This window comes from Daucus carota, chromosome 4 (genome assembly GCF_001625215.2).
Source record: "Daucus carota subsp. sativus chromosome 4, DH1 v3.0, whole genome shotgun sequence".
Classification (NCBI taxonomy): Eukaryota; Viridiplantae; Streptophyta; class Magnoliopsida; order Apiales; family Apiaceae; genus Daucus; species Daucus carota.
The window spans coordinates 23669811-23687628 of NC_030384.2; the positions used below are offsets into that span (position 1 = coordinate 23669811).

General features: G+C 33.3%; 2 protein-coding genes across 2 annotated transcripts; both read right to left on the reverse strand.

Annotated features, from left to right (window-relative positions):
* Positions 1-1900: 1900 nt before the first annotated feature.
* LOC135152265 (uncharacterized) lies at positions 1901-3973 on the reverse strand. Its single transcript, XM_064092123.1, has 3 exons — positions 2847-3973; positions 2665-2770; positions 1901-2539 (listed from the first exon to the last, which is right to left on the reverse strand). Exons 1-3 carry the CDS (start codon positions 3971-3973, stop codon positions 1901-1903), a joined length of 1872 nt encoding a protein of 623 aa, XP_063948193.1.
* Positions 3974-4044: 71 nt separating this feature from the next.
* LOC135152266 (uncharacterized) lies at positions 4045-5311 on the reverse strand. Its single transcript, XM_064092124.1, has 2 exons — positions 4145-5311; positions 4045-4053 (listed from the first exon to the last, which is right to left on the reverse strand). Exons 1-2 carry the CDS (start codon positions 5309-5311, stop codon positions 4045-4047), a joined length of 1176 nt encoding a protein of 391 aa, XP_063948194.1.
* Positions 5312-17818: the final 12507 nt, after the last annotated feature.

Sequence of the window (17818 nt, forward strand, 5' to 3'; positions counted from 1 at the left end):
TCTTTACGCTTATCTTCTTCTCCAAGCGGTTGGCAGCTTGCTTTGTCGGACACATTCGGAGAGCCAAGATTAGATGCAGTGAACAATGCCTTTAGCTCTGCCATTTCCCGCCTTGTTCTTTCCAACTGCTCCACCATCAGTCGATCGCGGGCCAACAACTGGGACTTCGTAATTCCCGACTTTTTCTCCTTTGGCACATTAAAGAACATTTTCGGCGTCACATAACCGCCAACTCCTCGGACTCTGCCAGAATGCTCAGGAGTTCCAAGTGCCGTAGACAACACATCTAAACTTCCAGATGGAATAAATTCTCCCTTCTCCTTCTTTTCGAGTAAATCATCCTATCAATAAAACAAGAATTAGCTTAAATTATGCTTACAAATATGGCAAATATTTGGCAAAAATATAGCAGATTTATAGCAAATATTTGGCAAATATATCTTACAAATATGGCAAATTTTGACACTGAAAATTATATATATTGATGCTTACAATTTTGGCAAAAACTGATGATAGAGTTTCACCATCCTCATCGTCCTCAGTTTCAACCATATCATTATCCTCGATATTCTCCATATCCTTCTCCATATCCTTCTCCATATCATTCTCAGTCTTAGGCTTTCGAGCCTTTTTCCATAATATTGCCCGATCTGGTTTCTCATCGGGCTTCATTGTCCCTTTCTTTATCTGTTTAAGAACAAGAAACAGTTATAAGGTGTTATCTTAGACATGTATAGGAAATAGTTTATAGGATCTTACTTCTTCCTCTTGCAGACCAATGTACCCCTTCCTTGACAGCCGATGGTGATACTTTCGCTTGCGCACTCTTTCACTCTGCAGGCCACGTAGTTTCTACAACATGCATGTAAACTGGATAAATCATACGAAGGTCAAGTGTACAAGAAAAATAGTTTAATTTATCCATACCAGCCACTTTTCATTTGTCCTTAGCGCGACAAATCTTGTCCAAGCTTCTTTACCAACGAACTGGTACTTTTTCGGAGGCTTTCTCAATTTTTTCTTTTTTCCAAGATAAGGCATAACATGTTTAGTAGTTAAATCTGTTTTAAATTGCCTCCACTTTTCTCCTGCAGACTTCAACACCATGCACTCACTTTCAGGAGCTACTTTAAATGTACCCTATTAAAAATGAAATAAAAACAATATCAGGGGTTATACTTTATTATTAAATACAAGTTGTGTGTGTCAAGTGTACTTTATTACCTTAACATCAAGCCATAATTTTTCCTTCAATTCTCGATCGACACGTGGCCAGCTATCAATGTCGATCGGAATCATAGTCCTTGCGAGGTGCCCTATGTAGGACTGTAAGGTACACCTAGTGTCTCCGACAGGTTCTCCAAATTGATTGTACTGGACTCTGAATCTCTTGCCCTGTGCCTTCTTCACCACTACCTTGTGAAGAGATGAAACACCTCTCGAAGCTCCCAGCCTTTTTTTTTTTGAATCAGAAGTACCTTCTGTACCTTCTGTTGCTTGTTGAGATGCACCTTCCGCTGCTTGATTAGCCAACTCAAGTGCTGGCTCTCTGACCTCCACAATTTGCTTTCCATCTTTGGAAGTTCCCTTCTTTTTTGCAGCTTTTCCTTTCTTGGATGTATGTTTCTTCACCATTTTTATCCTTCACTCTGTTTCACAAAATATAAAGGCATTAGTCAGTAAGCATACATGAATAAAATGCAGATAAATTACATGAATAAAATTCAAGTAAATTAAATGAATGAAATGCATATAAATTATATTAATGAAATGCAGATGAAGCATTTTAATGAAATGCATAAATTACATTAATGAAATGCATATAAATTACATTAGTGAAACACGAAGGTATTGTTCATTCATCAATAGAAAACTAAATTACAATAGAAATTTAAATATATCAGTTTTTAACCCAAGTTCCCTCAACATTAGGCCTAACACTATGCGCAACATCGTCAGTAGTCACATCACAGGGAGGGATGTTACAACAGAAGGGGGGATGTTCCATGATGGTGTCACCCAAATCATCGTCATTATAAAGATCTTGATAGTCTCGAGTTGTTGCAGTTAGTACAATTGACCAAGCAGGATCAACTGGATCTTCTATATAAAAAACCTGATGAACTTGGTCAACAGAGATGTACTTGTCCTTCTTATGGCCTTGTCGATTGAAATCCACAAGTGTGAAGCCTAGGTCATCAATCTTTATGCCTTTATCATTCTCTGCCCATTTACATAAGAATAATGGGGCTTTAAATTTATGGTAATCCAACTCCCATACTTCCAAGATTATGCCATAAAAGGTCATATCACTCTCAACGGGGTTCAAGTCCTTCGCACTACACACTTGTACTGCCTTAGCAACTACCGAGACCCCGCTGTTTTGAACAACTCGTGCATCATCTCTGTCCTTGGTGAAGTATCGGACTCCATTCACTGAATAACCCTGATAGGTTAAAACAGAAAAAGAAGGTTTTCCAGCGAGCCATCTCAGCGTCTCTGAAACGCCATCTCTGTTCTCACTCATTTCACTACAGACCTACAAATAATAGCCAATTAAAGGATTAAATTGCCTACTTAAAACTCCTAACAGCCTACTTAATTTTTAAGTATTATTAAACAAAGGATTTGTGAATTTAAAACTCTTGATAGGTTAAAACCTACTTTTTTCTGAAACCAATCAGCAAATAGCCGATTGTGTTCTCCCATGAGCCAATGAACACTTTTCTTCTTCCCTCGGTACAATTCTTCCAAAGACTCCTTGTGCATTCTGCAGAAATGCACATATTCAAAAAGGTATTCATAAATCATTGGCAGAATCGAGAAATATAGGTAATTAAACTCACATTATATAGGGGTATACTTCGGCATTGTTTTGTAGGACATGTAGATGCGCCTCATCTCGCTCTTTTTCTTCTACCACCTTTACAATTGCCGCTGATAACGCACCAGATTGCTTGCCTTGCTCAACTGGGAGACCGGCAGTTGTGTACTGCTGCCTAAGAAATTCGGTGCAAAATTCAACCGATTCTTCTTTAAAGTAACTTTCTGCCATACAACCCTCCGGAGCATATCGGTTTCGCACATAGCTCTTTAGCACTTTATTGAATCGTTCGAATGCATACATCCATCGATAGAAGACAGGTCCACATAAACGCAATTCTTGGACCAAGTGGACTACGAGATGTACCATTACATCAAAAAATGAGGCAGGGAATATCTTTTCTAGATCACACAAGGTTAGTATCACATCTGACTGCAATTTATCAAGTTTTGATAAATCAACCACTTTGCTGCACAAAGCGTTGAAAAAGAAACACAGTCGTATGATTGTGACCCTAACATTTTTCGGAAGTACGGAACGAATTGCAACAGGAAGAAGTTGTTGGATGAGGATGTGGCAATCATGTGATTTAAGCCCGTATATCTTACAATCCGACATGGACACACAATTTTTGATATTTGATCCGTGTCCAGATGGAAGTTTCATACACAACAATGAGTTCAGGACCTTTTTTTTTTCTGCCTTTGACAAAGTGAAAGGGGAGGGAGGCAGATACGTTTTCTTTTCTCCTACTTGTGGAGCCAAATCATGTCTAACACCCATATCAACCATATCACGCCGGGCCGCCTCACTATCTTTTGACTTTCGCATATTTAATAAAGTCCCAAGAAGATTATCGCACACATTTTTCTCAATGTGCATAATATCGAGACAGTGGCGAACATGATGATATTTCCAATATTCTAACTCGAAAAATACAGATTTTTTCTTCCAAGGGCATTCAACCTTCTTTGACTTCTTCAATTCTTTTCCGAAACAAAAATCAATTCTCTCCTGCTGCAATAATACTTCTTCTCCACAAAGCTGTTGACGTGGCTTCCCCAACTCTTGCTGTCCGTTAAAGGCCGCCTTCTGTTTCCTATAAGGGTGATGCTTAGGCAAATATCGGCGGTGCCCTTGGAAGCACATCTTCCTGCTGTGACTTAGATATTTGGCCACAGTATCGTCACCACAAATTGGACAGCTCTTATAACCCTTATTTACGCATCCTGACAGGTTTCCATACGCGGGGAAATCATTTATAGTCCACAATAAAACTGCTTTTAGAGTGAAATAACTTTTAGTATACGCGTCATAAACGTTCTCTTCACCTTCTTCCCACAGTTTTATCAAATCATCTATTAGCGGTTGTAAATAGATGTCGATGTTATTTCCCGGCTCATGTGGACCAGGAACTAAAATCGTCAACATCATGAACTTTCTTTTCATGCAAAGCCATGGAGGAAGATTGTATGTTACCAACACTACTGGCCAGCACGTATACCGATTTGTTAACCCATTAGTATGTGGGTTTATACCATCCGCTGATAAAGCCAACCTAAGATTTCTAGGTTCATTGCCAAAAGCTGGCCAGCGGTAATCGATATTCTTCCAAGCCGGAGAGTCTGCCGGATGTCGCATTTTGTCATCAATTATGCGCTGGTTTGCATGCCAAGTCATGAGTGCTGCAGTAGAAGGAGATTTAAACAACCGTTTAAATCTCGGAATGATTGGAAAATACCACATGATTTTGGCTGGAACTTTAATCCTAAGTTCACCATTCTTCCCTACTTTCCAGCGAGACAACTTGCAATTAGGACACTCAGAGGCATCAGAATGTATGCCCCTGTACAGTACACAGTCATTCGGGCAGGCGTGGATTTTAATGTACTCAAGGCCTAAATCGGATAAAGTTTTCTTCGCTTCATATGAGTTAGGAGGCAGTACGTGATCTTTCGGAAGGAAAGAGCCAACTGAAGACAGCAGCTCAGTGAAGGCAGTATCGCTAATCCCGAACCTAGCTTTCCAATTATGCAATTTTATCATCGACTCTAACTTGGTGCACTCGCTGCCCTCAAACAATGGTTGTTCGGCATCAACCACAAACCTCCTAAAATCATAAGAATCCTCATCGTACTCACTCGCATTAAACGCCGCTTCACAGACCTCAACGGTTTCAGATGCAGCAAAATGCTCCCTGTTTTGGTCCGAAGCGGGATGATGTGTACTGCCTACGGATGACCTAGTACCCCTAGCAGCATTATCTTCGTGCCAAATCCAGTCAACATAGCCCAAACTAAATCCATAATCATAGATATGTCCCCTTATTATTTTGGTTGAGAACTTTTTGAAATTAACGCATCGACAACATGGACAACGAATTCGTTTAGGATCTTTACTATTTTCTTCCGCAAAACTCAAGAATTCTTCAACACCTATTTCAAAATCTAACGAATCTCTGTCTTTCGATATCCACGACTTATCCATAGTTGAAGTTCTAAAGTCAGCTACCTACCTGACAACTTGTTTGTTAGTTTAACAAATACATATACTATATTCATTAGTTACTAGTTATAAATAAATAAATATATATATATATACACTATTTATTATCCAAATTACATAACTAAATTGCATACTTCATACTTAACAACTATCATATCGATCTAGAGCAAGTACTGTCATATCCAAACATTAACAGCACATCTTAAATTAACAATATCACATCTTAAGTTAACACATAACATCACATCACATCACAGAGGTACAAACATGTTAAGTCCTATCAAATTTCAGAAATAGGCAAAATAAATCAAGATATCTCAAGTACACATCGTAATATCAAGATAGTGCAGAGCAGAGCCATATATAGTACACATATCCAAAACAAAGTTTTATGTAATATAAATTAACAATGAAATCAAAAATTAACATCAAACATATGAAGGAACACATATCTCACCTAATTAATAACAGTGAAATAGAAAACAAAGAAAAAATTTACATAAAAATCAAACTAAATGCACATCTAAAGGATGAAGCTCAGTACCAAAAATCAAGCTCTTCAAGCTTCAGTACTAAATTCAAGCTCTTCAAGCTCAGTAAACTATTCAAGCTCTTTAAGCCTTGAAACCTCAAGATCTGTTCAAAAATCAAAAACCAAAAATTAGTGAAAACAAAACCGAGTACAAATTAACCTAATTAGAAAGAAATAAACCCAAAAACTGGTGCTCGAGGTCGAGAAATATGGGTTCTCGAAGCACCAATCTAATGCTTCATTCAATTTGGGGTTCAATTGGAACCCTAATTTGCACCAGCGATGTGAGAGATGTGCGAGAGAGGAGTGAGGAGGGCACCAGAAACGCGGCGGCGGCGGTTGTGGAGTGACGGAGTGAGGAGGAGGGAAATGTGGGTGCGAGAGAGGAGTGATGAGTGAAATGTGTGTCGGGAGGGAGAGTGTGAAATGTGAATGTATGTCGGGAGGGAAAAGAAGGGGGAAAAGAAGGGGGAAATAATTTTGGTTAAGTGTGGGAATCGAAAACTGTTGTTTTAATTTTCATTTTTTTTAAAATATAGTTTAACAACGGTCAAAACATTAACCGATGTCTAATACAGATCTACATCGGTTATTTTCTAAACCGATGTCTACTATACGATACTCATTTTTTCAAAATGAGTATTGACATCGGTTATTTAACCAACCGATGACTAAATTTCACGATAACATCGATTAAAAAAAAATCGATGTCTTAACGTACCTTAACATCGGTCGCCTGACCAACCGATGTCTAAGCACCGATGTCGTAGCCACTAATTCTAGTAGTGATACTCTAACATAATTTCTACTGGAAACTGGCTTTAATAGAAGTACAATTGATAAAACTTTATTTTATATCAACCATGGTAAGGACTTGTTGTTTGCTCATACATATATATATATATATGTGTGTGTGTGTGTGTGTGTGTAAACACACACATTGATGATATCATTTTTGGATCTACTAATGCTAAACTCAAATTCTATGAGAGATTTGCCAAGTTCATGCAATCTAAATATCAAATAAGCAATAATGGGAAAATTGAGTTATTTTAATGGGATTACAAGTCAAGAAGATTGAAGATGGAATCTTGATCAATCAAGACAATTATATCAGAGATCTACTCAAAAGATTTGGCATGCAGGATAGCTTTGCTGGAACAACTCCCTTGACTATTGAACTAAGCTAGAAAAAGATATCGGCGCATAAGTGGATATTACTCGCTATAGATGTATGATTGGACCTCTACTTTATATAACAACAAATAGACCAGATATTATGTTTGCTACCCGTCTTTGTGCGAGATTTTAGACTGATCCAAAGAACCACATTTGATAGCTGTGGAAAAAAAATGTTCAAGTATATTTAGTGTACTTTTAATTTGGGACTATGGTACTTAAAAAATAAGACTTTAAGCTAATTAGTTGCTCGGTGCGGGATGTAAAATAGACAGAAAAAGTACAAGTGGAATCTGTAAATTTCTTCTTGTTTCTTCTTTTAGTAAGAAATAAAAATCAAATTCCACAACCGCCCTAGAAGTAGAGTATATTGCTGCAGGGAGCTACTGTGCTCAAATTTTATGGATAAAGAATTAGTTGCTCGATTATGGATTAAATTTCTCTCAACTACCATGAACAATGTATATTAACATGAAGAAAACACCTATAGATAGATGATAACAATATATATTATTTCTACCAGCCTTTTATAATATACATGGAAATATGATTAAAGTTAAATTTTCAAAACAAATATAATCATTTATGTAAAAATATTTAATCAAACTTCAATAAATTACTATAGAGCGTAAAAAATAATATTGACATTGAGCAATACTAAATCAATATTAAAATCACGTTAACAATTGTTAATAATTAAAATAAATTTGAATTACATATTCGCTCACGAGTTTTTTAGTAATACATATTACTTTCTTTCTTTTTTAAAATCATTGTAATACATATATTACTTTATGTTTATCTTTTGTTTTCAATATACCCATAATAACATGTACTTATTACGGGATAATATTTCAATATCATCCATGAAATAGATACTACCTGTTCCGCAAGTGACAACAAGGTTCAAGGTTTTCAACTTTGTTGCTGAAGATTTTTAAAATGAATGTTATTATGTTACAATGTCAAAAGCGAGACCATCCTCATCCTATATAGTAACCGGCAAGTTGGCATGTATAAGCCGGTCGAGTTCATTCCGCCCTCTCCGGGTCTCAGGGTATGGACCTGGTCTAGCATCTCAAATTTTGTTGACTTTCATTTTTATACATCAGATATTGCTCGTTAATCAACATATATGTTTTCTCCCGCAAGTTCGTCACAAATTTACATACATGCAAAATTACTACAAATATTACTACAAAAATTGTTGTCCATATAAACACATCACTATAACTAAGTTCAAAACAAAAATATTTAAAATAACAATAAAAAACATTAACTAGGTAAATATTTATATAAGTCTATATTCCGTTTAATTATAATACCTTTTATTTGAAATAAAATAATTATTTTACCCAAGTCTCGCATATTATTTACACAATAAATTGTGTGCATCAATATTTTGATATATATAATAATATACAGGTCCATATATATTACACTCGTCTATGTGAATTTTATGATTTTAATTATTATAAGAGCTGCTATAAAATGATTATTTCTTCGACAAAAAGTGCATAATATATTTGTAGTTAATTTTAACGTAATTATATTGACTATAAAAAGTGGTTTGTTAAATCATATTATATACTCATGTGTAGTGTAAGGAAAATAATTTGATCGCATAATTGAGACATATTACCATAAAAAATTATCATCCACGTATACAGGACAAATAAGCACAACTAGATTAGAAAAAGAAAAATTGTCGTATTGTATAAGGCTTATATCTACTTCCATATTAATGATTTCTTTTTTTAATCCAAAATAAATTGGATAATCTAGATGTTTATAATTTCTTTTATAATCACAAATAAATTTATTACCTATTTTTATTTTAAAAACATATAAATCCCACCGTTAGAAAATCGCTTTTATTAAATATTTTTTATTAAACGACATACTAAACAAAAAAATATTATGCACGACATTAAACTTAATAACCCGAATTTAATCCCTACATAATAAATATTTAATATCACAAAAGAAATTATTCAAAAAAAATTGAAATAAAATAATAAAAAGTTAATATCACAAAATTATTTTAATAAAAAAAATTCAAATCATAATCAAATTTGGTAAAAAGAAATTGTTACTTGACTAACACATATGGGAAGAAGTTTGACTAAAAGTGAAAACATTAAAGAATATTTACCTTAAATACAGAAGTTCGGCTTAACAACTGTAATAACGGATGCGGGAAACAAACACAAGCACTTTTTCTTGGTTTAAAACTGATTTTGAATTCTGCTTGCATGTTTATGACTCATTTTTTAATACAAAACAAAGCATGTATACCAATTTTATTATAAAGCCATACAGATTTTTTGAAAATAAATAAATTAAATTAGATATCATAGTTCTGGTATAAAACACACATTTATAAATATAATATAATAATAATTGACATCACATATATACATCCATGTCATACCAATACATATCAGCAAAAAATATTAAAAAAATGTGAAAATGCCGTTATAAGATTTGATATTATATGTAAAACAATCTCATACAAATACAAATCAATCAAAAATATTATATCTTAAAATTTTCAACATCCTCTACCAGTTCAACATCTTCCAAACATAAAATTAATCAATATCCTGAACATAAACAACCCCACATTAACATTCTTTTTCATATCTGTAAAAATTATTATATAAAATTTTATTAGTATCAAAATATGAAAATGTCAGAGAGAAAAAAAAAACAAATGATAAAATATAAGGCGTGATCAATGGACTACACAAGAGTTTAATACTACACAAGTAGTTCTGATTAATTAAAATAATATTATTTCATATTTTATTTTTATTTAATTATATAATTTATTATAGATAAGTAATATTTTCTTCATTCTAAATATGTTAAATATAAAATTTTATAATATAATTAAAAAAACCCAGTGCATTACGCTGGGTATAAGCTGGTTTTATTAAATTTACCTTCGAGATTTTGTCATGGGCTATACCTATACGAGTTGTATGACCATCATTAATTCCTTTATCCCGTTATCCCTTTTGCGTTGAATACTGATCATTTAGTATCAAGTTGCTGTATATTACTATTAGCTTATTATTATTATTATTATATACACATACATTATTCCAGTAGTAGTATGTTACAGAAGGACCTGCTCAAAGTCGAAGTATAATAATTGCAACGTTTCTGGTCAATGACGAATATCAAGGGGAATTATCCTATACTCCCTCCGTCCCCCTCATTTGTTTACATTGGGGGACGGGGATTCGGCACGCATTCTAATGCTCTCGTAAAACGTAGCTCGATAAATTATTTTGAACTTTTTTTTCTTCTGTATAAAAATTTAATGTTTAAATTTTTATACAAAAAAGAAAAAATTTAAAAATAAGCTATAGAACTATGTTTTATATGCGCATTAAAATGCGTGTCGAGCAGTGTGAAAAAACTGTAAACAAATGAGGGGGACATAGGGAGTATATCGTTTTCTTTGCTCCCTCTAAGTCCCTTGACTTTTTTACCGTCTTTTGAATAATGCATGCTAAAACTCATTATTTTTGAACTTTTTTTAAGAAAAATATATGATTGTTATTATTACTTAAAATAAAAAAAAATTCAAAAATAATGATTTTAACTATGCGGTCAAAAAATTTAAAAACACGTGTAAAAAAATCAAACGTCCTATATTTTAAAACTGAAAATTTATTTACTTAGTGTTATACGCTAAGAAACTACGAGCTAATTGACTGGAAATATAGTCATCCTTATCCCCTCACGTTAATTCCACGAGACTCTTCTTAATTCTTGTTCAATCACGATGTATATTATCATCCATATGTATGATTATTAAGATGAGAAATTCTTACATAGGATTTTGAACCACGGTTCTTAAGAGACACGTAACTATTACTTTTACAAAATAATTTAGATTATGATAATTACGTTTCCAAATGAATTTCAGGGAATTAAGTTTCATATTTAGAAAACGAAAAGCTATCAAATGAATTTTGAAGAAACGTGCCAGTGATATAAAGCTCATTAAAAGAAGCCATTTCCAAAATGATTTTACTTTGGAAGGTATCAAGTGATTTCCAATGACAGATATTTTGTAACAAGTTTATTGACCTCTTCAGTGCACGCCCTTCTTATCGTTACTCCTTCCGTCTCAAAATATAGTTCTCTTTTGGAAAAAAAATTGTGCCAAAATACTTGTCTCTCTCATCTTTCAATACAAATTTATCTCTATATTAATTGTGACTTTTTTTGAAACTCAAAAAAACTTTTTTCTTAATATGCGTGTTTTTTCCAAAAAGAACCTACTCCCTCCATCCCATTTTAAGTGTCCTGTTTGACTTTTGAATGGTTAAATTGATCAAATTTTGATTGGGATTTACACATATAATATAATTTTTAAAAGTAAAAAAAATTATGTCATTATGAAGTACATACAATATACTATACTACCATGTAACTTTTAGTTTTCTAAAATAATAACGAATTTGTTCTTTATACTTGATCAAAAATTGGTCAATCAAAACAGCACACTTAAAATGGGATGAAAGGAGTATAAATTAAGACGTCATACTCTCAAAAACACGAGAAAACAGAAACACATAAGTTCAAACTCCTACAAAAAAGAGTTTATTTAAATTCATGATAAGTGGTGTGCGGTCTAAAGACACTGAAAGACAAACATATGGTTTTGCAAGAAACTGATTTGAACAATTTGGCTGACCTTCTCCAAACTCCTACAAAAGATAATATAATATTATGAAAAATATTACACCCACACAAAGGGTTACTGAAATACTAACAAAATAACTTGAGAGTCTGGTTTGAACGGAGCATTGCCACTCGCTGACTTATCATTTCTATTCTTTTTTTTCCCATACATTTTTGGTTCCTTTTATTTGTACTATCTTTCAATATTTTTATTTTATACAAATTGCTAATGCTAAAATATTTAGATTGATCAAATTAATATATATTATTTTCAATTTTCTGATTTTGATCATCCATATTTAAAGAAATATATTTATTTGTATAATATAACTAATGAAAATGAAAAGTCTAATTTAGATATTTCCCATAAGATTTTTTAAAATAATTAAAATGATTTCTAAAAATTCTAATTTATAAGAATTACAGTTTTCGTTGTTATTTTATTTTCAGTGTTATGTATTTCCCCTTTTAATTTTTATTATCTTTTTCTTAAAATTATATATTTCATTTATTTTATTTGTATAACATTTTTATGTGATTTGTTAAGAAGCAAGCCAAGAGAGTAGCCCATTCGTTAGCACGGTACCTTGTGAGGTGAATTGCTTCATTGAGTTTGAGTCTCCTCCACTAATATGTTGGAGAACATTATGTATGATGTTCTTACTTTAAAAAAAAAAAAAAAAACTTTAATATATTAGACTCGTATTTATGTAGAATCTCATTTTACTTAAAAACTCCGTAATTCAATAAACTAAAATCGAGTGGGAATATTACTAAATTTTAAACCGAATATAATAAATCCCCACAACCCTACTTCTGCCCCCGCCTTCTCTCTAGACCTCCACATCGGACAATATCATGTGCACTGCTCCTCCATGTCCGCCTTCACCATTTCTATCATCAACAAATCCTCCCCGCCTCCGCCTCCTCCTTGGTCGCCTCCGCCATCCTCACCTTTGTCATCTTCCCTGCTTTACTGCAAATGTTCCGTTTCTTTATCAAAAACTGCCGAATAGAGCCTCCATTAACATATTCAGTGACTATACACCAGACCATGGGTTGGGGCATCCACCACTAAATCGAACTATATTTAAATGTTTTAGCGTCTCCAACATCATCACCTCCCGCTGAAACTTTGTTCTATTAATTCTTTCCATGTCCACCACCTCTATCTACATCATTACCTACGGCTCAAATTGTTGCTCCAGCAACTTTTTTATGTCCACCGCCTCTATCTACGTCATTACCTAGAGCTCAAATTTTTGCGCCATTTCATGTTCATCACATTTATCCACACTTCCACCATCACCACCACCACTAGAATCGACAACAATAACAGATATAGAGATTTTCAACAATTTCAAAATGTTTTCACAAATTTTTACAACACAAATCACTGTTTTCTAAGATAAATAACACTAAATTATATTTGTTTTTAGTTTTTAATTAAGTTTTTTAGTCATTGTTTCTAGTTAAAGTTTTGTCATTTTGTATGCAATCACCTTTTAATTTTTATTAACTTTTTCCAATGTATTCATGTAATTTATTTTATATCTTTTATTTTCAACTATTTCTGCTTTGATTAAAATTAATATTTTAAATGTATTAGACTCAAAAAATCAGTTTATATATAATTTTATAAATGTCACACACACACACACACATATATATATATATAGAGAGAGAGAGAAAAGTTCTATGTAGACTGATTTTTGTGGAGGCTTTTGAGACTTAATCACAGCCATCTATTTCTCACTCATCCAACGGCTTGTAGATATTTGTCCTGCACATTCGTTTTCTCTCCCTATCCTGTCCACCACTTCTAAATCGGTGAACAACAAGCAAAAATTCTAAATCCTGCAAAACATAATAAATATTTCGTAATATTGGTGTTCAATTACCGAAATCCGAACAAATAAAAATAATAATTGCATACAAAATAAAGATGTAGTTGGACATTACTATGATTGGCACTGAACTCATTGTCATTGTCCTACAACGAATTAAATTTGTTGCAAGACAAAATAACACTTAGATATATCACAAATATGTGGGACAAATTATTAATATTACATTACTAGAAATGCAAGACAAAAATAGTGTAAATTATAAAGATAGTTTTGAATTAAAACTGAAACAAGAAATGCAAGACAAGAATATTAATAATACATTACTAGAAATGCAGGATAAGAATAATGTAAATTATTAATATTACACTACTAGAAATGCAAGACAAGAAATGCAGGACAAAAAATATTTAATCATGTCCATTAATTGCCAGATTATTTTAACGTAGATCTTGTAGTCTCTAAGGACTCCAATGTTTTTGGTCTCTATTGAGCCCAACTCTCTCTCTATATATATATATATATATATATATATATATATATATATATATATATATATATATATATATATATATATATATATATTGTAAAAATAAATGGTGCAAAATAAATAATATTTTTAATTTTAATTAAATTAAATTAAAAATTATATTATATTAGAAATTACCGGATGTTCTGAAAGAAAGTGGAATTTTAAGCTTTAATTTTGTCGATTTAGTTTCCTCTATTCAAATGTAACATCTCCCTACTATCAGGAACTTACAAAGCAATCATATAGGTATGTAATTTACACATTGAATAGTATTTTGATTTTGTGCATATATTTTTATTTGGTTGTATTATACAAAAAATTTTAAATAGGCTTGATTGATGTGTTTGGAACCTCCAAAAATTAAAGATGTGATAATGAGGCCAGAGATAACTGAAATTGAAATGTTCAGTAAGTGTGCGCCTTGATTTGAAGGAGAGAGCACATTCTAAAAGCTTAACATGAAAATGATTTTATGAAGATATGAAGGGCTGAAGACTCATATTGGACAAAAATTTGGGGCGAGCGTGGAAGATTTGAAGGAGAACGCGCCCTTCGTCGATGGTGGGCGCGCCTACCGAAAAAGAATTGAATCATCTACAAGTTCGACGGGCAAGAGAGAACATCTTGTACTTTGGGGGACGCCCCAAGGTATGGATGGGATTAATCCTTGATGAATGAAGACCCTGCTTTGCATTATGATGAGCCACCTTATTAGGAAATAGTGGATGAATGCTAGAAAGGCCTTGTTCTGCATTCCAGCGGGTTATCCTCATTGTGGAGCTTTTAAGATCTTCTCGAATATATCTCTTGGAAGGCTCTAACTCTGTAATCTGGTGGGTCGTCCTCCTCGAGGAGTAGAGATGTTCCCTTGCAATTGGGGTAACCATGGAGCATTGGTTACGTCGAGTTTGAGAGAATCCAAATCCGAGTGAGATTTGAAAAGTTCTGGAGCGACCGACAGACATGCTTCGAAAGCCATGATTAGGCCTTATCGTATTGGGCTCTTTGCAGGAAAGCGATTCAAAGAGAAACACGATGATTATGTACCTGCCATTAGTGTGTATGCCTCAGAGACAACACTAGATTATGTTTTTCCATTTAAAGACATGTGATTATTAATTATATTGTTCTATTGATTATTTCTTATAATTTATTATATCTTTATTTACAGTGATATAATTGTTAGATTAATATATTTCCTTAGAATATAATATGAATTTTATATCTCTAAGTACATGACTTTGAAATGAGATTACAAGAATAGTATTGATATTCCTAAATATCTCTATTCGAGTATTATTATTATAAGACGATGATAATACATCAAAACTATTGTGTTTCGGTGACTGATGATCACATTTATTGATACTAAAGTCAGAACACAAGCGCATGTATAATATATATCCACTCTTAAAATAAAAACTAGAAACTAGTTTCCCTACCACTATTTATAACTACGGGTATCACTAATTTATACTGCCCTAGTCACTATTTATATACAATATGTAAACAGCGATTGTTATTATCAAATTTGAGAAAATCTACTTATCTAAATTACTGATAGTCGATTATAGATGATTAATTTCATCCTTGGGAAGGTTCTTGGTGGTAGGAAGCCGCAAGAGAAGTTGTATGATGATGGTAAGTAGTCGTTAGTTTTGTAAGTTATGATGAAAAGTGTATGTGACTATTAGTGATGATAGACAATGGTGGCAAGTCATAGAAACGTTTGGTAATGGTGGTAAAAGGTCCATTATTACGATTTGGGTGAAGATGATAGTCATATACGTTGTATATATTTATATTCACGAGATATGCTATATATAAATTAGTGATATGTTATGTACAAATTAGTGATTTCTGTAGTTAAAAATAGTCGAAAAAAATTGTCTAGAAACTGATTTTTAGTTTTTAGGCTAATTTGGTTTCTATTGGAGTAGGACTCTCTCTCTCTATATATATATAGGCTAGTGCTCAAATACAAACTCCTTATTGTACAAACGTACAAACAATCACTAAATGACTTAAACAAAATCACTAAATGATTGAACAGAATCACTCAATCTAACAGGGGGCCTGACCCCCCTGATGGAGAGATAAGGGGAGGGGAGCACTTACGGGGCGGCATAGCCGAGTAGTGGTGCAGCGCGGCCGGCGGCAGCCGTGACACCGGCGCGAGGGCAGTGCTAGAAACATGATTGAGGGAGAGACACACGATGGAGGGAGATAAGAAAAGCAGTGGTGAATGAGTGTGTGTATACCACTGGTCGGTGAGGGAACAACTAGAGAGTCAGAGAGCCGCTGGCAGTGGTGGTGGTTGGTGGTAGGTGAGAGAGAGAGGCGTTGGGCAGTGGTGCTGGGCGTGTTAGTTGGTGGTGGATAGTGGAGAGAGAGTGTGGCGGTGGCAGTGGTAGTTGGTGGTGGGTGGGGTGGTCGTGGTGGTGATGATTGGAGGTGATTGTGGTGGCGGGGATGATGTATGTATGTATTTGTTAAATTAAAATCTGATAATCACTAAATATTATTATCATAATCACTGGTTTGTACGTTTGTACAGTAAGGAGTTTGTACTGGAATAAGACCCTATATATATATATATGTATGTATGTATGTATGTATGTATGTGTAGAGGGAGAGAGAGAGAGAGGATAATATCACTATATTATTCAACAAGCCCACCTCCTTCTCCAAGCAGCCTTTGCCTCCACCCCACTTCCGGCAGCTTCATCCCGCCAGCCCCGACATCATCAACATGCCTCACCGGAGAACTCTCACCAGTCCTCAACAACAACACGCCACAATACAAATCAATCACAGCAACCAATCACACCACTTTGATATATATATATATATATATATATATATATATATATATATATATATATAGGGGCTTACTCCACCAGAAACTAAATTAGCCTAGAAACTGGAAGCTAGTCCCTGGCCAGTTTTTCATCACTGTTCTTAACTACAAAAATCACTCATTTGTATATCAGAAATCACTAATTTGTATATGCAAAATCTGACAAATATAGATATATAAATACACATATATACAACGTATATCATCATCATCTTCAATCATACTACATTGATGAAACTCCCGGCATCATTATCAACCCTTTTCACAACTGCCGCCTTCACTTACAATCATGATTTGCCTATCATCGTTTGTCATCATAACTTTCCACTACTAATAACTATCTACCATCACCACACACCTCATCCCGCCATTTTCTACCATCATAGACCTTCTACAACTATAATTAATTATCAATAATCGACCACCAATGTCAATCCTAAGTAAATTTTCTCCAATTATTAAAAATAAAAAACTGATGAATATACTGTATAAATTAGTGATTAACAGCAGAGAAACTAGTGATTTCTATAGTTATAAACAGTGATTCAAGGAGTGGTTTCTAGTTTCTAGAATAACATTGGTTTCTATTTGATCACTTGCCTATATATATATATATATATATATATATATATATATATATATATATATATATATATATATATATATATATATAGTCCTATTCCAATACAAACCAAATTAGCCTATAAACTAAAAACCTAATTTTTAATCATTATTTTTAACAGCAGAATCACTATTTTGTACATCACAGATCACTATTTTGTATATAACATATCTCTCAAATATAAATATATACATACATATATATGCGACGTAT